The sequence below is a fragment of the Cnephaeus nilssonii genome (genome assembly GCF_951640355.1).
Source record: "Cnephaeus nilssonii genome assembly, chromosome: 7".
NCBI classification, from domain to species: Eukaryota; Metazoa; Chordata; class Mammalia; order Chiroptera; family Vespertilionidae; genus Cnephaeus; species Cnephaeus nilssonii.
The window spans coordinates 2,004,810-2,027,544 of NC_137078.1; the positions used below are offsets into that span (position 1 = coordinate 2,004,810).

The following is a 22,735-nucleotide window of genomic DNA, read 5'->3' on the forward strand; positions in this document are numbered from 1 at the left end:
TTATAAATTTAGTCTGCCTACTAGAAGTATATGCTATAGAAATGCACAGATTTTAAAAAATGAAACAGATTCCTAATTTAAGGAAAATAGCATCAGAGCTCTGATTATGTATCAGTGTGAACAAGGGAGATAAAAACCAGCATATTTTTTGACTGACACCCATTTCATTAGGAGACTTTTTCAGCAAATTGTAATAAGCACTTAAATATAAAATGTGTTTCAATGAAAAGCCATTTGTTTTATAGTTTGACCAAAATTCCTGAGAGGAATAAGGGTGAGAAAGAAGATCAGAATTACTAGTCTAGAGGTCTAAGAAACTGGATATGACTGACAATGAAAGGAAAACTAGAAATGGATGCCAGCATAAGGGAAAAGATCTGTTCTATTTTTGGGCAACATGTGATTTCAAATTTGGCAAAAAAACTTAATGTTTGAAAACAAAACTAAAGAAAGAATAAGAAATTAGATTCCTAGAGGTAAACCAGGTTTATGGTAGCCTTTAACACTCTAAAAATGAATCTGCTCTCTGACGATATAAATGTACAAAGTGCAGAGCACTGGGGAAGAACTGGGCCTTGGGAAACCACTAGAGCTGTCAGGCTAAAAGATGAAGACCCTGTTAAAGATAAGGATGAACAGAATAAATGATTACTAAGCAATTCAAATACTTTAGACAAAAATAAAGCTTAAATCATTTGGAAAATGAGAAAAGTTACACAATGGGATGCAGGATTCCAAGGAAAAAGAAACACTGAAGAAATAATGAAGGACTTATTTTTTAAACATACTAAATTTATTTCAAGCCTTATGCTTAATTCTATAAACAGCTAGTATTTGTTAAAATAAGCACCCCCACCCTGACCAGTTTGGCTCAGTGCATGGAGCATTGGCCTGCAGACTGAAGGGTCCCGGGTTCAATTCTGGTTGGGGGCATGTGCCTTGGTTGTGGGCACATCCCCAGTGGAGGGTGTGCAGGAGGCAGCTGGTCAATGTTTCTCTCTCATCGATGTCTCTAACACTATATCCCTCTCCCTTCCTCTCTGAAAAAAAATCAATAAAAATATATTTTTAAAAAAGAAGCACCCCACTTATGATTCATTTGTGACACTTTATGCTTAACTTAAAAAATTCCAGGTATAATGACTGGTTCAATTTTTGTTTTCCTGTTATATTTTGCATCTAAAAATTTTATTTAAGTGAAATAAGCCATTCAGAGAAAAATAAGTATCACATGATCTTACTCATATGTAGAATCTAATGAACAACGTAAACTCATGAACAAAAATAGATAAAGAGATATAGAAGCATCTAACAGACTGTCAAACCTCAGAGGGAAGGCAGAGGAAGGTGGGTAGTTGGGTAGAGATAAACCAATGAACTTGTATGCATATATGCATAATCCATGGGCACAGACAATCCTATATAATAAAAGAGCTAATATGCAAATTGACTGTCACTCCAACACACAAGATGGCCGCCCCATGTGGTCAAAGATGGCTGCCCTCATGTAGACACAAGATGGCTGCCACAAGATGGCCGGCAAGGGAGGGCAGTTGGGGGTGATTAGGGCTGCAGGGGAGTGCAGTTAGGGGTACCCAGGCCTGCAGGGGAGGACAGTTGGGGGGGACCAGGCTGGCAAGAGAGGGCAGTTAGGGGTGACCGGGGGCGACCAGGCCTGCAGGGGAGGACAGTTAGGGGCAATTGGGCCAGGAGGGGAGGGCAGTTAGGGGCGACCAGGCTGGCAAGGGAGGGCAGTTAGGGGTGACCAGGATGGCAGAGGACGGCAGTTGGGGGCAACCAGGCCTGCAGGGGAGGACAGTTAGGGGAGACCAGGCCTGCAGGTGAGGGTAGTTAGGGGTGACTAGGCCAGCAGGGGAGGGCAGTAAGGGGCAAATGGGCCAGGAGGGAAGCAGTTGGGTGTTGATCAGGCTGGCAGGAGAGTGGTTAGGGGGTGATCAGGCTGGCAGGCAGAAGCAGTTAGGGACAATCAGGCAGGCAGGCAGGAAGGCGAGTGGTTGAGAGCCAGCAGTCCTGGATTTTGAGCGGGATGTCCCAGATTGGAGAGGGTGCATGCTGGGCTGAGGGACACACACACTTCCCCCACCTCCCCCACCCCATTCACAAATTTTGTGCACCAGGCCTCTAGTAGGCTGATGAAGGTCAATGGAAGGGAAAGGGGGATATATGTAATACTTTCAACAATAAAGATTTTTTAAAAATACATGCAAAAAATAAAATAAAAATTTTACATAAAAAATCTTATGTAAAATTAGTTAACAAATTTTCTGAATTCTACTTCCATGATTAGAACCATGCACAAATCAAATAAAGTTTAAAATTTAGGCGAGTCAAACCACTAGAAATACTGAAAAATATGAATATATATCATTACCATTATGACACATTTCCTTTTTGTCTTATTTTTAAAAATAGTTTTTTAAAGTATAAAGACTATAAATACAGTATATATTGATTCTAGAAATCTCAAGAAGTCCTTTTTGAATGCATGTCTCTGTGTGTATTTTAAACAAATTTGATTCATACATATATATGCCATATTTTATCCTGCTCATTTCCATGTCACTATTAGTAAAATACTAAAAATGCTATTTAGAAAAAAAAATATTTTTTTTATTGATTTCAGAGAGGAAGGGAGAGGGAGAGAGAGTTAAACATCAATGATGATGAGAGAGAATCATTAATCCACTTCCTCCTGCAGGATCACCCCTGCTACCTGGGCATGTGCCCTTGATCAGAATCAAACCTGGGACCTTTCTGTCCACAAGCCAATGCTCTATCCACTGAGCCAAATTGGCTAAGGCCTAAAAATGCTCTTTTTAATGGTACATCTTACTTCATTTTACCCTAATTTATTAACCCATTATGGAACAATTACATTGTTTTCATTTTTTGCTCTGTAATATTGCTATGACGAATATTTTGGCACAAAACTTCTTGTCTTTCTGATTGTTTCATAATGATAGATAACAAATGAAATTGTTAAATTAAAGGACTTTTTGAAGATTACTGATGATGTATTACTAAACTGAATCCAGAAAGTTTATGCACTAACACTGGGTGCAGTGCATTCCAAATGTTTCTTATTTTAAATTGCATTTCTCTATTGTGGATGAAAAATATTGATGTGTATTACCCATCTTACTTCTTGTTTTGTAAATAGTTCACTCATATTCTTCACTATCCCATTTTGCTATTATAATTTTAGTAACAGCAATCAAGTTCTAGATATTGGTTTGTATTAACTATTTATATATTAATGACTAGAGGCACAGGTAGGGTTCCTAGGCCTGGCTGGTGATCAGGGCCAATCAGGTTTCTCACCTCCCCTCCTCCTCCTTCTCTCACTCCCTCAGCGCCCCGAAGCCTACGCTGGTCTCTGGCCATGTTCTGTGCCGCTGCCTAGTGGTCAACGCACATCATAGCAAGTGATCAAACTCAGTCTCCCGGTCGAACTCCCAAGGGGATACTTTGCATATTAGACTATATATATATATATATATATATATATATATATATATATATATATAAATATATTAACTATTTGTCATATTTGTTGCAAATATGTTTCCAAGTTTTATTTTTGCTTTTTAATTTTGCTTATGGTGTTCATTTTTATACTAGAGGCCAAGTGCATGAATTGGTGCACAGGTGGAGTCTGGCCGGCCCGCCCTGATGGGGGCCCATTGGGCTGGGCTGGTGGTGGGGAGCGGCCACGAACGGTTGGCCGGCAGCACCCCCACCCTGATTGGGGTGTTTGGGGCTGATTGGGTCCCGGATCAGGCTGGTTGGCTGCCATAGTGCACGTCATAGCCATTCCTGTCATTCTGGTCGTTCCGCCATTCTGGTCATTGGGTTTTTATAAATAGATATATAAGTTTAAAATTTATATGTAATCTAATCTACTATATATTTTTTCTTCAAAATGCCTTTATCATTCCAAGAGTAGATAATAATTCACCTTTTTTTATTTGTCTGTACATGTGGACTTTAATTATTTAAAAATGCACAAAAAATAGCACATTCCTTCGAGTCATAAATGTTAGGCACAACCTTCAATTATATTTTTATACTAAATTCTTCTTTCAAAGCTTTAATGAGATTTATTTTTTATATTCTAATTACATATACATTCAGTATTTTTAAATAGTTTCAGGTGTAGCCTGGTCAGTGTGGTTCAGTGATTGAGTGTCAAACTATGAATCAGGAAGTCATAGTTCAATTCCCAGTCAGGGCACATGCCTGTATTGGAGGCTTCATCCCCAGTAGCGGGTGTGCAGGAGGTAGTCAATCAATGATTCTCATCACTGATGTTTATACCTCTTTCCCTCTCCCATCCTCTCTGAAATCAATAAAAATATCCTACTCAAAAAGGCAAATAATCCTCTCCACTAATAATTACAGGGTAAAACATGATGGTTGTTAAGAGTATTAAATTTGACAGTAAAATAGTAGTCAAGTTTTCAGACTAATTTAAATTGGCCAATCAAAATAAGCAAATACTCTAGAAAAATCAATTGTACTGGACAAAAAAAGCTGTTCCTAACTAAAATTTTTATTGGTAGTTCATCTCATGGTAAAATTGCGTAACATATAATGAACCTAAAGCAGTCACATTTTAGTGCAAAAAAGTAAAATTTAAAAGCTATCAAGATTACAGCATAAAATTTCCAAAAGCTTCCCAATATTTAAACCAAAAAAGGGGGGATAGTAGAAGAATATCATGTAAGGAAAAATATCCTGTAAGTAAATTACATCTAGAAAATTTTTACTTTAGAAAATTAACTTTCATTTGTAATGCTAACAGCAAGACACCCAGGTAAAACATACATGGTGTCAAAACAAGCCAAAGGAAAATCGTTTGGGCAAAAAAATGAAAAAGGATCGCAAGTCAAATTTATAGAAAATATTTCTTTATTAACTTTTGGTCGAGAATATGTTTGTATATTTTCAGAAAACAATTCCAAGACCATGTGGATTCCTACAACAGAGAGGAATTGACAGGAGTGCTCCAGCCATGAAGACAGAAGAGAAGCAGTCCAGAGATGAAAGACGCTGACCATGCCTTGCCATACTAGCAGTAAGCAGATGTGCGTCACTGCAGATTGCCCAGGACCAAACCAGAGAGGGTCGGACCTGCATTACCACCATTTGTCCACCATCCAGAACTGAAATATCATTGCTGTTATGAACACATAAACAACTGTTGGACATAGAAATCGGGACTCAAAAGAACTGTTGGCCCAGAAAGAAACTCACTATAGACTGATTCATTTGCCTCTCAGCATAACCATTATTGCTTGTCTCATTTTCGGTTCCTATAAGTGTATTCCTAGTGTCACATGAGCTCACTCATCTAGGGGAAAAGATGAACAACATAGACTGAAGAACAAGAACAGCATTGATCAGACTGTCAGACCTCAGAGGGAAGGTAGGGGAGGGTGGGGACAAGAGAGATAGATCAACCAAAGGACTTGTGTGCTTGCATATGAGCCTAATCAGTGATCACGGACAACAGGGAAAGGGGGGCATGCATGTGGGGGGGGTTGGGTAGGAAATGGGGGGGGTTGGGTAGGAAATGGGGGGGGGGGGTTGATGACAAATATGTGATACCTTAATCAATAAAGTAATTTAAAAAATAAAATAAAAAATAAAAATAAATAAATAAAACTCAGGAGATTTCAATATATATATATTTCAAAAAATAGTTTCAAGTGTATAGCATATTTAATAACAATTTTTGACCATGTGTCTTATATATACCTCTTAAAAACATCAGTTTAACCACCACATAGCAGTTGGCTTAATCAAAAGAATTTGCCAACCCCTGCCAACTGTCCTACATCACGTCTAAGTAATTAAATTCTTTGACAATCATACACTTTACAGTGTCCCCCCTGATATTTGTATACTCAATGGGCACCATACATAGTTGTGGCAATATTTTTTATTATATTCTCTATGCTGTACTTTACATCCCTATTACTATTCTGTAACTACCAATTTCTATTTCTTAATCCTTTCACCTCTTTCACCCAGTCCTCAAATCCCCTTTCCCTCTGACAATCACTAGTCCAGTCTCTGTGTTTATGAGTCTGCTTCAACTTTGTTCATTTTTTTTGTTCTTTAATTTCTACATATAAGTGAACACATGTGGAACACATCTGACTGACTTAGTTCACTAAACATAATACCCTCTAGGTCCATCCATACTGTTCAAATGGTATAATTGCATTATTTTTTATGAATGAGTGGTAGTCCATTGCATAAATGTACCACATATTTTTTAACTATTTATATATTGATGGGCACTTGAGTTTCTTCCAAATCTTGGCTATTGTAAATAACACTTAAATGAACATAAGGGGGCATGTATTCTTTCAGATTAGTGTTTGGGGTTTCTTCAGATAAATACCCAGAAGTGGAATTGCTGGGTCATAAAGCAATTCCATTTTTAATTATTTGAGGACCCTCCATACTGTTTTCCATAGTGGCTGCACCAATCTGCATTCCCACCAACAGTGCACAAGGTTCCCTTTCCTCCATATCCTAACACTTGTTGTTTGTCTCATTCATCTGTTTTTAAGTGTTATTTATTATATTTAACCCTTTAAGTTTTTACTTTGAACATTTGGAATTTATTTTGGTGTATGATATATGGTGAAGATGAAATAATTAGTTGTCGTGGCATCATTTTTTGGATGATCCCTCCTTTCCCTACCGATTTTAGCCAGCACCGTATCATACATTAACTACATGTATTTTAGGATGGGTTTCTAAGCTACTCTAATCCATTCCATTCTTTTTTTGTATTTGCTCAATTAGGGTGGAAGATTTGTGGTTGTTTATTATATTATTCTCTGATTTTTGTTGTAGTTTTATTTTTCTTCTTTTGTTTAATTCATTCCATTCTTATATATGTATTAAATACTATTTCAATTACTTTAGCTTTATAATAATTTAAAAAATATTTTCTAAGAGCTCTTCCCTCAATATCCTTAAAAATATTTTTAAAAAGATTTAGGTCTTTTTTTTTATTAAATTGTTATTGTTGAAAGTATTACATATGTCCCCTTTTCCCCCATTGACCTCTTCTAGCCAACCCCTGTCCCCTGCCCCAGGAATTCACCACCTTATTGTCTGTGTCCATGTGTTATGCATACTTGCATACAAGTTCTTTGGTTAATCTCTTTCCACCCATCCACCCTCTGAGATTTCACAGATTGTTCCATGCTACTATGTCTCTAGATATATTTGTTCATTAGATTCCAGATATGAGTGAGATGTGACACTTATCTTTCTCTGACTGGCTTATTTTGCTCAGCATAATACTCTCCAGGTCTCTCCACACTGTTGCAAATGGTAAGAGTTCCTTCTTTTTTGCTGCTGCATAGTATTCCATGGTATAAATGTACCACAGCTTTTTTTTTATCAACTCATCTGCTGATGGGCACTTGCGCTGTTTGCAGATTTAGCTATTTTAAAATGTGCTGCTGTGAACATAGGGGTGCATACATTCTTTCTGATTGGTGTTTCAGGTCTCTTAGGTTATATTCCAAGAAGTGAGATCACTGGGTCAAATGGCAGTTCCATATTTAATTTTTGAAGAAACTCTATACTGTTTTCCACAGTGGCTGCAGCAGTCTGCATTCCCACCAGCAGTGCACTAGAGTTCCCTTTTCTCCACATCCTCTCCAGCACTTGTCATTTGTTGACTTCTTAGTGACAGCCATTCTAACAGGTGTGAGGTGATACTTCATTATCATTGTAATTTACAACTCTCTGATGATCACTGACTTGGAGCATTTTCATATGTCTCTTGGCCATCTGAAAGTCTGCTTTGGAGACTATTTAGGTCCTGTGCCCATTTTTAAATTGGATTGTTTGTCTTCTTTTTGTTAAGTTGTATGCGTTCTTTGTATATTTTGGATATTAAATTTTATCAAATGTATCATTGCCAAATAAGTTCTCCCATGGAGTGGGCTCCCTTTTCATTTTGTTGATGGTTTCTTTCGCTGTGCAGAAGCTTTTCATTTTGATGTAGTCCCATTTGTTTATTTTCTCCTTTGCCCTGGGAAATGTATCCATAAACATATTGCTAGGAAAGATGTCTGAAATTTTGCTGCCTATGGTTTCTTCTAGGATTTTTATGGTTTCATGACTTACATTTCAGTCTTTTATCCATTTGAGTTTATTCTTGTGTGTGGTGTTAAGTTGGTGGTCTAGTTTCCCTTTTGTGCATGTTTCTGTCCAATTTTTCCAACTTATTGAAGAGACTATCTTGACTCCACTGTATGTTCTTGCCTCCTTTGTTAAATATTAATTGAGCATAATGACTTGGGTTGATATCTGGGGTCTCTGTTCTCTTCCATTGATCTATATGCCTGTTCTTGTGCCAGTACCAGGCTGTTTTGAGTACAGTGGCTTTGAAGTATAACTTGATATCTGGTATTGTGATCCCTCCCACTTTGTTCTTCTTTCTCAAGATTACTGGAACTACTTGGGGTCTTTTTTGGTTCCATATAAATTTTTGGAGTATTTGTTATAGATCTGTGAAATATGCTGTTGGTATTTTAAAATGGATTGCACTGAATCTGTAGATTTCTTTGGGTAGTATGGACATTTTAATAATGATATTTCTACCAATCCATGAACACAGTATATTCTTCCACTTATTTAGTATCTTTCTCTATCTCTTTTCAACATCCTGTAGTTTCCCAAGTACAAGTCTTTTACCTCCTTGATTAAATTTATTTCTAAGTATTTTCATTTCTTTGTAACAATGGTAAATAGAATTGCTTGTTTAGCTTTTCTTTCTGGAAATTCATTATTGTTGCATAAAAATGCCATAGATTTCTGGATGGTAATTTTGTATCCTGCTACATTGCCAAATTCCTTTATTAAACCCAGTGGTATTTTGGTGTAGTCTTTAGGGTTTTCTACGTACAATATCATGTCATCTGTGAATAATGACAGTTTTACTTCCTCCTTTCCAATTTGAATGCCTTTTATTTCTTCTTCTTGTCTGAGAATATGCAATATGCAAATTGACCGTGCCTCCACTACACCCACAAGCCACGCCCACCAGCCAATCAGGAGCAAGTATGTAAATTAAGCCAACCAAGATGGCTACGGCCACAGAGAGAGCTGGAAGCTTGGGTTCTCCTGGCAATGGAGAAAGCCAAGCTTTCCACCTGCCCTGGCTTGCCTTGGCCTCTGCTTAAGGCTAAAAAGTTTCAATTATAGAAGATAAATAAATCCCAACAAAAATGGTGGCAGCCACGGAGCTGGAGAGAGCAGGAGGCTCGAGTTGCCGCCGGCGAAGGAGGAAGCCAAGTTTCTGCAGCCCTGGTATGCCTTGGCCTCCGCTTAAGGCTACAAAAGTTTCAATTATAGAAGATAAATAAATCCCAGATACCAGGGCCTCCGCTTGGATCACCAGGGGGACGTGGCTGACCTGAAACCACCACAGGCCCCTCGCCCAGGCCACCCCACATTCCAAGGGAACCCCCACTCTGATCTGGGACACCCTTCAGGGCAAACCAGCCAGCCTCCACCCATGCACCAGGCCTCTGTCCTATATAATCCTCCTATCTAATAAAAGAATAATATGCAAATTGACCATCACTCCAACACACAAGATGGCCAGCAGGGAAGGGCAGTTGGGAGGGACCAGGCCTGCAAGGGAGGGCAGTTGGGGGTGATCAAGCCTGCAGGGGAGGGTAGTTAGGGGTGACCCGGCCTTCAGGGGAGGGCAGTTAGGGGCAAACAGGCTGGCAGGGGAGCAGTTAGGCATCAATCAGGCTGGCAGGGGAATGGTTAGGGGGTGATCAGGCTGGCAGGCAGAAGCGGTTAGGGGCAATCAGGAAGGAAGGAAGGCGAACAATTGGGAGCCAGCAGTCCTGGATTGTAAAAGGGATGTCCATTATTGGAGAGGGTGCAGGCTGGGCTGAAGGACACCCCCCCATGCACAAATTTCGTGCACCGGGCCTCCAGTGTTAAATAAGAGTGGTGAAAGAGGACATCCCTGTCTTATTCCTGTTCTTAAGGGAAACACTTTTAGTTTTTGCCCATTGAATATGATGTTTACTGTAGGATTGTTATATATGCCTTTATTATGTTGAGGTATGATCCCTCTATTCCCACCTTGCTGAGAGTTTTTATCAAAAAAAGAGTGTTGGATTTTGTCAAATGCTTTTTCTGCGTCTATGAAAATGATCATGTGGTTTTCATCTTTCAATTTGTTTATGTGATGTATCACATTTATTGGTTTATGAATATTGTACCACCCTTGCATCCCTGGAATAAATCTCACTTGGTCATGGTGTATGATCTTGTTACTATATTGCTGGGTCTGATTAGCTAGAATTTTGTTGAGGATTTTAGCATCTATGTTTATCAGGGATATTGGCCTATTGTTCTCTTTCTTTGTAGTGAATTTATCTGGTTTTGGAATTAGGATAATGCTGGTTTCATAGAAAGAATTTGGAAGTGTTCCTTCCTCTTGGATTTTTGGAATAGTTTGAGGAGTATAGATGTTAGTTCTTCTTTGAAAGTTTGGTAAAACTCCCCTGGGAAGCCATCCGGAACAGGGCTTTTGTTTGCTTGGAGTTCTTTTTTTATTTTTATTACTGCTTCTATTTCATCAGTTGTTATTGGCCTATTTGGGCTTTCTGATTCTTCCCGATTCAGTTTTGGAAGATTGTATTTTTTTAGGAATTAATCCATTTCATCCACATTGTCCAGCTTATTGGTATATGGTTGTTCATAGTATTTTCTTACAATCCTTTGTATTCTGTGGTGTCAGTTGTTATTTCACTGCTTTTATTTCTGATTTTATTTGGGTCCTCTCTCTTTGTTTCTTGAGGAATAAGGCTATCAGTTCATCAATCTTATTTATCTTTTCAAAGAACCAACTCTTGGTTTCATTGATTTTTTTTAGTTTCTATATCATTTATATCTGCTCTAAACGTTACTTCCTTCCCTCTACTTAATCTGTTTTTTTTTTTCTTGTTGTTCTCTAATTCTTTAAGTTGTAGGGTTAAACAGTTTATTAATAATTTTTCTTGTTTTTTGAAGTAGGCCAGTAGTGCTATGAACTTCCCTCTCAGGACTGCTTTTACTGTGTCCCAGAAATTTGGGGTTATTGTGTTCTTTTCATTTATTTCCAGGAAGTTTTTTTATTTCTTTCTTGATCTCATTGGTAACCCATTCATTGTTTAATAACATGCTATTTAGCCTCCATGTGTTTGAATGTTTTTGTGTGTTTTTACTGTAGTTGATTTCTAATTTCATTCCATTGTGATCTGAGAAGATGCTTTATGTGATTCAATCTTCTTGAACTTGTAGAGACCTCTTTTGTGTTTTAACATGTGGCCTATCTTTGAAATGACACATGTGCACTTGAGAAGAATGTATATTCTGCAGCTTTGCCATGAGATGTTCTATAAATATCAATCAAATCATTGTGATCTAGTGTGTCATTTAAAGTCACTATTTCCTGCTGAAACTGGTTTGGCTCAGTGGATAGAGCGTCGGCCTGCGGACTCAAGGGTCCCAGGTTCGATTCCGGTCAAGGGTATGTACCTTGGTTGCGGGCACATCCCCAGTAGGGGGTGTGCAAAAGGCAGCTGATAGATGTTTCTCTCTCATCGATGTTTCTAACTCTCTATCCCTCTCTCTTCCTCTCTGTAAAAAATCAATAAAATACATTAAAAAAAATAAAAAATAAAAAAATAAAGTCACTATTTCCTTGTTAATTTTTTGTCTGGAAGATCTATCCAGTGAAGTCAGCGGGTGTTGAAGTCCCCTACTATGACTATATTGCTGTCCATCTCTTCCTTAATGTCCTCTAGAAGTTTTTATAATATATTTAGGTGCTCCTATAATAAGTGCATACATGTTTGCCATGGTTATATCCTCTTGTTGGATCGATCCCTTTAGTATTATGTAGTGACCTTTATTTTCTGTTATGCTGTAGGCCTGTTTATTCTTCTAGAGGAACTTTAGAATTACACTATAAATTGCATCCCCCAACACACGCATAATAATCTGGCCACTCAGTGTATATCCTATATAATAAAAGGCTAATATGCAAATTGTCCTCTCGACCAGGAGTTCGACGAGCAGGCAGGCTGGCCAACCGCCCATGTCCCCTACCTTTAGCCAGGCTGGCCAGACCCTCACCCATGCACAAATTCATGCACTGGGCCTCTAACATGCACACACACACACATACACACACTGAGTGGCCAGATTATTATGCTTTCAGAGATCATAATAATCTGGCCACTCAGTGTAAATGCACATGTATATACAAAAGGAGAATTCTTAAAATTCCAACTGGAATTATTTTCTACCTAAAATTTAAATTGAAAATATTTAATATCTTTATAATATTTATTCTTTCCAGCCAGGAATATGGTTATATTTCCATTTAGTCAGCTAGAGATAGTTTTTAAACCATAAGAAAGAAGATAAATTTCATAACAGCCATGTTGATAAGTTATAGCAATTTGAGTCCATTTATTATTTTTAGATATTTATAGTGTTCACACCATTTTAAGTGAAAGAATAAAGTGAAATGAAATTACAAACATTTAAAAATCTTAAAAGCAAATCAACCAACACAAGAACTGGCGAGGATGTGGAGAAAAGTGCACTGCTGGTGGGAATGCAGACTGGTGCAGTCACTGTGGAGAACAGGATGGAGTTTCCTCAAAAAAGTAAAAATAAAACTGCCAGTTGACCCAATGATCCCACTTCTGGGTATTTACCCAAAGAAACCCAAAACACTAATTCAAAGGAATATATGCACCTTTAAGGTCATTGCAGTGTTATTTACAATATCCAAGATTTGGAAGCTGCCCAGGTGCCCATCAGTAAATGAGTGGATAAAAAAGTTATGATATATTTACAGAATGGAATACTAATTGGCTATAAAAAACAAGGCAGTCTTACCCTTTATGACAGCATGGGTGGATTTGGAAAGTATGCAAAGTGAAATAAGCCAATCAGAGAAAGACAGGTACCATATGATTTCACTTTTATGTGGAATCCAATGAATAAAATAAACTAACAAATATTTTTAAAAGTCTTAAAAGCAAATGAGCCTGATACAGAAGATAGAAAGGAAAAGCAAAAACAAAACCAAAGCTGAATATTAAAGTAGCACTTCAACAGAACAAACAAGAACTTAGATCAAGGACCCCACACATCCCCCATTTGCGGAAGGAGAATAGTGGAGCTGAGCACTTCTCTTTATTATTCATCTGCCAGATATTCTCCTACCAACTGTAATCAAGTTATTGCCCTGCTCAAAAATATTCAATGGCTTCCCACTGCTTACAATTTAAAATTCAAACTCTTTAATCTGACATTCAAGGCTCTGGCTGCAATCCAAACTTTTAGTGTTCACATCCACTTCTCACCTATCAGAAGATGCCCAGAAATACTTTATACTTTTCCCATTTCTATTCCTCTTCCTAATACTCAGCCCCTGCTCCAGTCTCCTGACAAAATTCTGTCCTTTCTTCAAAGAATAACTCAAAAACCACCTTCTACATGAACCCTCACATGACATGTGCAGCCTGTAGTGCTTTATTCCTTAGAAATCATAACACTCACCTCTGTGTAGATTGTGCCATATCGTGGTTATTTGTGCACATATCTCCCTAACTTCCTTAAGGCTTCCTGAGGGCCTACTCCCTGCCTTGCACTATTTTATATCTTGCATTGCCCTGTACAAGTAATCAATAAATATATGTTGAAAAAATTTTACCAAAAAGCAGTAAAGATTTGGCAAGTTCTGGCGATTATAAAATAGAAATGCATTTATGATTGCTCTCAAAGAACATTAAGCACTACGACTTGCTGAAGACAAATGATCTATAAGGTGTCTCTGCATGGGGAAACTGCTTTCATCGTTCCAAACACTTATTAAAGCACCCTTGTGAAAACGCTTTTCAGCTTCATACATTTGGTTTGACTCAGAACTGTGGGAACAGATCATACTTTACTAAGCTTTGAAAAAGTTGAAATCCTCTGTTTTATATCAGGATAATAAAAACATATCCATGATCATTATTTCATTCACCTTCTTCATGTTCCCTCCAAGGGCAGGGTACGGAGGCTTGTTGACACGGCTCCAGTTGACTGGCACGCGAATCATTTCATAGAGCTGGAAGATCACTAGAGCATCTGCAAGATCACTAAAATAGGAGGAAAATAATATGAAGGAGGAGGAAATGCTGGTACTACCTAGTTTTATTAAGCACACTGAAGATGGGCTTATGTCTTTAAAAATACAACAGGCTCAATTAATGCTTAAAGAACAACAGGTTACATCATTTGACCCAGAACTTCTAATCTAGATATCTGTCCAAAATTTTTTCATTAATGTTTACAAACATAATATGCACAAGGACATTTATTGCCATAGCATTTATACATTTGGAAACAAATTTAATACCAGCCAGTAGAGGGCTGTTGAATAAACTATTCATATCATGGACTCCTGGGCTACCATAAGACATAATAAGGTAGATTTCTATGTACTCACATGAAAAGCTTTACAAGACATATTACATTAAAAAGCAAGTGGCAGAACACTGCATACTTTATTAGTTACTAAATTTATTTTAAAAATTAAGAGTATTTAAATACTTATATGTGCTATTGACTGTTAAAAGTGATTATCTCTGGGCAGGAAAGAAAGAATATGGAAAGGGAAAGGGACAGATGATCATGTTTTGTTTTATTCTACATATTTCCTGAAACTTGTTCAGTGGGAATGGAGTCCATATGTTGCTTATGTATTATGATTTTTTAAACTTTTAAAAATAATTACAGAAAAATCACAATAGCTACTCAGTAGGCAGTTGTTCATCTATATATATAAAAGTCTAAGTGACTGGACTGGCCAACCAGCTGGTAGCTATGACATGCATTGACCACCAGGGGGTAGATGCTCAACTCAGGAGCGGAAACCACAGGCATGGAAACATGGAACAGACTGATGAATCTGGCCTGGCCTGCATCCTCTCGCAATCCAGGACCCCTCGGGTGATGTCAGACTGCTGGTTTCAGGGTTTTAGCCTGATCCCCGCAGGCCAGGCAGAGGGACCCCACCAGTGCATGAATCCATGCACCAGGCCTCTAGTGTTAAATAATAAGGGTTAAGAGGAAGGAATTTGCCCTGGGCAGTGTTACTCAGTTGATTAGAGCAAGTTCAATTCCTGGTCAGGGCACATGCAGGAGGCAGCCGATCAATGTTTCTGTCTCACATCCATATTTCTCTCTCCTTTCCTCCCTCTAAAATAAATGAAAAAGCATGTCCTCAGATGAGGATTTAAAAAAAAAAAAAGGAACTTATGAGCAAGTAGGAGTTACTGAAGAATAGTACTACTTTAGATTCAGAAAAACATATTCTCCTCAGATGCTCAAAGTATGTTCATCAAGTCTGTTTTCAATTCTGTATGCTAAGGACACACACAAAAAAGCAATTGATCTTAAACTTGCTAGGTCTGTGATGTGTAATGTGGCTTTTCTCTCTCAATAGCTGTTCACTGAGATATGTTTAGCTAAGATTCATAATAAAGTTACTTTGCATCTGTGAGCACACATGCAATGCCTGTAAAGGGGCTTGGCCCTGTGCTGAGCAATGGAGGGAGTCTATGATGAAGGTAATTAAGAGTTGATTAGGTTACCTATTAGCACACGGAGAATTTTGCAATAAAAAAATCATTAAAGTTATTTGTATAACTTCTGGAATCTCACCTATTTCATGATTTTCCTTTTAACTTAAAATGAAATTCTTATTTCTATGTAGTATGGTATTATTATTATTCATATTTTGCAAATAGAGAAACTGAAACCCGAGGCATGTGGCCCACCGGCCACGAGTTTGACATGTTTGGTGTACACCCTTGGTCTCTCTCCAATAACTCACTTTAAAAACTTGGCACTGTCTGGGAAAAATAATTTGCTTTGGTAAATAACTTTAAGTGCTGTGTTATTACCATTGCTGTCAACTGGTTGATCAGCCTTTATATATATAAAAATATGTTACACAAACACACACAGCTCTCCTTTATAGCAGGAAGCAGTCTTTCCTTTATCTTCAAGGGAGGTGATACATGCATTATGGGGACAAAGTGGCATGGATGGTGTGCCTTAGTGGGATAGCTGCTTGTTGGCAGAGTGTTTGTGTGTGCATCTGTGTGTATATGTGTGTGAATGTGTGCGTGTATGTGTGTATATAGGTGTGCACTGCACCCATGATGGTGTGGGTTTTTCCCCCTTAATGTCACTGCTGAGAACACATCTGTATGGGTAGTTGCTACTATCCATTGTCAAGCTAGGAGTTTAGTGGTGTTTGGTATAATTTCTGGGCACAAATTTATCAGCACAGTGGGTGTTGGGGTTAGCTTTTCGGCAGGTGTCCATTAAGCAGATGGTGCTCCACTGCACTAAGGAAAGATGTAGTTTTGCCCAAGAAGAACTACTGCACTCTCAGCAGCAGATCAAAGGGATGTTCATTCCAAGCCACTCCAGACCAGAAACTGTAGTGGGGACAGTCTACAGGAGACCAGAGGGAGGGAGACCATGGAGAATCACCCTGTCACACTTGAGCCATTGGCTGGGTGCAGCCACTTGTCATGCCGATGTCCATCCAAATTGGGCCCACTCTGCATGTCGTCACCATAAAAGGTAGAGCATGTGACATGAATGCATTGTGGGTGGGAAGCTTGTTGTTACTGATCATCCCCCTGGCAGAGGAGTGAGTAGACCTCACAGGTTGGCATAAACACAAACCCCAGAGAGGGTCTTGAAAGGAAAGTAACTGTTTACTTCTCCCATCTTTTCTCCCTGTTACCTCCGGCTTCTGGCTGAGTGGTGTCCCTGTAGGAGCGCACTGACCACCAGGGGGCACTCCTGCGTTGAGCGTCTGCCCCCTGGTGGTCAGTGCGTGTCATTGCCACCGGTCGTTCTGCCATTTTGTTAACTTGCATATTAGGGTTTTATTACAGAGGATTCTGAACTGGAGATTAATGTCAAAAAGACCAAGATCACTGGCTGAGGATTTATGACTGAGTAATTTCTGCTTCTTGGTATATATTCAAAATATTATTTAAAATCTAAAACCATTAGTGCCTTATTATGGTAATGACTTTGATGTGATAGACTCACATTTGATAAACTCTTAAGTGCATGTAAATTCAGTTAAATTACAAGATATAAGCTATTTAGACCAGAACTCCTATAATAGTAGCAGGGCAGTGAAGGTCTCAAATACTGGAAGGGAGGAGCAGCTAGATCTTTATGGATATTCGAAGGAATGTCTATAGTATATAATTAAGAGAAAAGAATAATAGGTCTAGCCCTATGGTTAGAGCATTAGCCTACTGAAGGTCTCTGGTTCAATTCCCAGTCAAGGGCACGAATCTGGGTTGCAGGTTTCATCCCCAGTCAGGGTGTGTGTGGGTGGCAACCAACTGATGTGTTTCTCTCACATCGATATTTCTCTCTCTCTCTCTCTCTCTCTCTCTCTCTCTCTCTCTCTCTCTTCCCCCTCCCTCTCTTCCACTCTTCCTTCCACTCTTTCTAAAAATCAATGGGAAAAAATATCCTGTGATTATCCTAAATTTTTTTTAACTTAGCATATACATATTTGTATATGAATTTTTAAAAGTCTGGAGGAATGAATACCAAACTGTATGCAACCTTGGTAGGTAGGATGAGACTTTTATTTTTTATTTTAGTAACTTAAAATATGGTATTTTATTTTGTTTTTACAATGAGCATGTATTTCTATTTTAATTAAAAAGTAAATATAAAGCCCTAGCTCATTGGGCTCAGTGTACAGAGCATCGACCGACCAAAGGGTCTCGGGTTTGATTCCAATCAAGGGCACATACATTGGTTGCAGGCTCCTCCCCAGCCTGGGCCCTGGTCAGGGCACATACAGGAGGCAACTAATCAATGTGTTTCTCTCATACCAATGTTTCTCTGTCTTTCCTTCCCTCTAAAAATATCAATGGAAAAAAATCCTCAGGTGAGAATTAACAACAAAATTATAACTAATATTATATTATCTTTTAAAAAATACTATACTTTTCTTTTAAAATCCATTTCATTGCCAATTCCCAGCATTCTGAAACTCTAAACGTTGGCTAAAATTCTTGTGATTTTTATAAATGCTCTCATGTAAACATACCTAGAGCTTGAAACTAGAAAAATTGGACCCTTGCCATGAAGCTGAAACACAGTAAAATGTTTACCTGTACAAATGATTAATGTAAGGGGTTACCCCCAAGGAATTCATCCAGTTTCGAAATGTCCTTTCTTCCTTGCTCTCTCCTAGAGTAGACACAAGTTCACACTGATGATTCAGGACAAAAGGAATCAAGAACCACATTTTAAACCCTTCAAGCAGATATAAACTGGCCATACATACTTTGCCATGGTTCCTATGACACCACAAAATTTTTAGGCAAAAAAAATCTCTTATTGCCAAAGTCCCTTTTCTCTCTCTGTCTAGACAGCCTCTATTTGCTCTAAATTTTCCATCTAGTATTTTTTATTGATGTCTGTGAATTACTGAGCTGTGGGTTTCTCTGTCCAGAAAATTAATAAACTACAGATGTGTGGTCATATCCATGGTTAGAATTACATGCAACGTGATTGGCTAAAATTAAGAAAAGAAAATCTTTTAGCAGTCAGGGTAATATCAGCACATTAAACAGAAATAGAAAAGTTGTACTGTTTCCCAAGCTGTATTACTACATTTGTACAAATAGCGTTTTACACAGAAAAGTTACTGGGCATACAAACCTACATTTTAATTACACCAGATAGCAACGAAGGAGATGGGATTAGAGGTCATATAAAAACAAGCAACGAGGGGGATGTAACTGCTTTACAGGCTTCTTGAGTTTAGACTGTTCCTATTGAAAATACATAAGGGACACAGCCCCACACAGGGTGCTAAGAGAATGACACATTTCATCATAGTAAGTCCATAGACCTCAAAGATCACCTTGAGAAGCAACTCCTGCAGGCATTATTATTTAAGCTGTGATTACCTAAATTACCTGAGCATTCCCTTCACAGCAGTGTTTATATCATTTATAAGGAAAATGTGGGATATCATGTGACACAAAAGGAGCAGAGAGAGAAGTGTGCCCTCCTGGTCATTTTTGCCTTCTAGTCATCCCCTTAATGAAAATGGTCCTCAGTGACTTGAAAATTATTGTTTGTCTTTCAGCAAAGTTAGGGAGACAATGGAATAGTCTGGCCTGCATCTCACCACCAGACTCCTGAAAAACGAAACCTTTACAGTACGCCTCACATCACTTCTATACCAGAGACAAGTTCAAGCCACTCTCTAGACTTTGTCTCAGGTGAGATTCCCAGGACAATTTGGCCTATAAATCTACAACCATCTGAGTGAGCTCCAGGAGCCAATTTCTATAGAGCCAGCCCTGCAGTCATCTTCAGACTAAGTCACACAGACAGTAAAAACCTGCATATCCAGAGGAGAAATCAAAACCTTGTAAAGTCTAAAGCAGTCTGTTTTTTGTGCCAACTGTTCAGGAAATAATCTTCCTGCTGTACTTTCATGTGGTTTTCAATGCCATTACCTAACGGCTTTCCCAGAGTCTGTTTGAATTCTTGTTCTGTTAAATTATGTAACCATATAATTAGTTGTCTAAAATTTTCCCCCTCTTGTATGCATAAAAGGTAACTGATTATTCTGTTGTATCTGCCACTACAAATTTATAATAACCTATATGAGAACCTTTTTAAAAAGAACCAAGTTAATCTAAATATGTCTAGAAATTATGCTTGCCTTATTTTATAGGAGTTATTAAACAGTTGCAAATTACATATCTGAATTTTCCCCAAAGTAACATAAATACAAACAAATAATCAATAGCTTGATGCATGTGACTTGGGTTTATGTTTTAGTTTTTTCTCCATTACAATCTGTTATTTATCTGTATATAAATATTTTTCTAGTAGATAATTTTTATATTATTTCCACCTCTGAAAATCCAAGTTATGTTTTAAAATAAAACATTAGTAGTGTACCAATTGTTTAATTTTTAATTAGAATAATATCTAAATTTAGCTGAACCTGGTAATTTAGTGTATTCTATTTAAAAAGACACTAAGCTTGTATCTTGACTGAAAGTGTAAGTTTCAGAGGTTCACATTTCTTCCTATTATTCTCAACTAATTATATCATTATTATTTTAATTTTTGATACCTGGAAGGTAAAATAGATTTTTAAGAGAGCACTTATTTATCTAATACCATTTCAAGTTGTCTTGGTAAATAAATGCTCAAAGCCAGCAGTGCTATGCATTTGTGCAAGAGCCATAGTAAAGCATCACAAAAACATATGTATTCCAGATTGTAGATGACTAAAGCAATCTCAAAAGTAAAATCTTAATTGCTGATAGAAAAGATATAAAAAAAACTATAAAAAATTATTTTCATTTTCATAATCAAACTAACATCTGCAATTGAATTTTCATGAAAAATAACAAATATATTAAAAATAGTCTAGTAAGAGGAAAAGGAATTGATATATTTAACACTCACAAGCTGTGTAAGTGGTTTCTTTCTCTCTCTACCTGACCATTATTGAGTACATACTGTTTGCTAAATTCTTTCATGAAAAGTCATTTTTAATTATGTGATTCTTCACAATAAGTATTACTGGTCTTGTTTTATATGTGAGAAAACCAAGACTCACAGAGATCACTCAGATGTTTAATGGTGGAACTATGATTGAACAAAGTATAATTCTGTGGCCCTACGTATTTTCTATCATTACAAATGAGTTCTGACATGGTCTCTCTATACACAGCCTATGTATTTGGCACAATTTAATATGGAGATTTAATATTTAGTTGGCCTTTTAATTTTCTTTAATTCTATATAGATAAAATTCTTTGCCAATGAGGACATACTAATATATGAATATGGGATGTGATAAGGTCAAGCTTCAAACTTCATAAGGATCTATACACACAAATTTACAGAGAAAAAATTCCAATGACAGTAAAGTCAAATACATTTTGGCAGATGTATCAGGACATACATATATTCTAAGTAAAGATTATTGATAAATATTTCCCATGGTATCTTCTTATATAGTAAACTAGAGGCCTGGTGCATGAAATTCATGCACTCGGGGCGGGGGGGTGGAGAGTCCCCCTCAGCCCGGCCTGCACCCTCTCGCAGTCCGGGAGCCCTTGAGGGATGTCTGACTGATGGCTTAGGCCCGCTCCCCGCCTAAGCCGTCAGTTGGACATCCTTAGTGCTGCTGCGGAGGTGGGAAAGGTGTGCAGCAGTGAGCCAGGCTTCTGGCTGAGCAGCGCTCCCCCTGTGGGAGCGCACTGACCACCAGGGGGAAGCTCTGGTATTGAGCATCTGCCCCCTGGTGGTCAGTGCATGTCATAGTGACCAGTCGTCCTGCCGTTCGGTCGATTTGCATATTAGCATTTTATTATATAGGATACTAATGGAAATATTTAGCAATCTGATTCACACTGAAAAATTCCAAAAACATGCTGAACACTAGCAAAAGAATTCAAACATTACAAATAGGAGAACAAGCAAATTGGAAAAGATATCTAGCAAGAATTTGATGACTATAAAAAGCAGATCATTTTTAATATGCCACTCTAAACAATGCCTTCTAATGTAAGACACAAAGGAATTTTGAAATTTTCCAAACTCATAAAAACTTAGCAGTCTTCCTTTTTATTTAATTTTTTAAAATTCTAATTTATTATATATTCCTCTGCTGAAAATTCTATAGTTTAATCTATTTTCCCTCTTAGTTATGTAAGTAGAGAAGATAGTCATTTTATTTTACTGGACCTCAGGAAGAGTGAATTCAATTAATCATATTCTTCAAATAATATATTTGTTAACTCTGAAACTTCTCCCATTAATTAAAACAACTGTAATTATAAAGTGACAAAGACATTGGAACTCTGGTTGTGGCAGTCAAAGAGAAAAAGATCATGAAACTGATTTCTCCTTCTGTCTCAGGAAGGGAGAAGGAAGTAACATGGGTGCTGTGAGTGAATGAACACTGAATCATCAAATTCTCTCCACCAAGAATCCCTACTTGAGCACTACCTTCTCCAAAACAGGTCAACTAGTGGGAATATTTTAGGATTGGCCCTTCAGACAACTGCCACCACTTTTTTACTTTTTGTTGGTACTAAGGTGGGTTTTGGTATGCATGAGTGAGAGGGTGAAAATGGGAGAAGAAAAGAAGAGAGACTGGAAAACAGAAGAGGAGAAAGAACAAGATATTGATAATGTATTTGTCATTATGACAATTCATATATTATAAGCTTCAATGACATTCAGTAAATGAAACATAGCAAAATAATACAAAATAATCTGTTACAGAACCTAAATAGATCCTTTCAAAAATAACTTGTGATACAAGATGTTTGTTTATAGGAGAGAGATAAAGGCTTTGCATCAAGTCATGAAATCCAATTGTCAATATTGATTTCTAATGTGCTTACAACTATACTCCCACCATTACAGAGGGCAAATTAGGTGGAGAATTTACATAACCAACCCTTGCTCTGCCATTCAAATCAAGCTTCGTTTGTGTTTCTTGCTTATTATCATTCATTCTTTAGGCATATTAAGACTGAAAAAAACACAGCATGAACAA

General features: G+C 37.7%; 1 protein-coding gene across 5 annotated transcripts in view; it reads right to left on the reverse strand.

Moving 5' to 3' along the window:
- Positions 1-22,735, reverse strand: part of PLS1 (plastin 1) — a 222,745-nt gene that overhangs the window by 36,808 nt on the left and 163,202 nt on the right. For all 5 annotated transcript variants that reach the window (XM_079777349.1, XM_079777350.1, XM_079777348.1 and 2 more), the window contains 2 exons: positions 18,300-18,378; positions 14,114-14,228 (listed from right to left, as the gene is read on the reverse strand). In XM_079777349.1, coding sequence (XP_079633475.1) covers positions 14,114-14,228; positions 18,300-18,378 — 194 coding nt within the window. The remainder of the gene's footprint in view (positions 1-14,113; positions 14,229-18,299; positions 18,379-22,735) is intronic.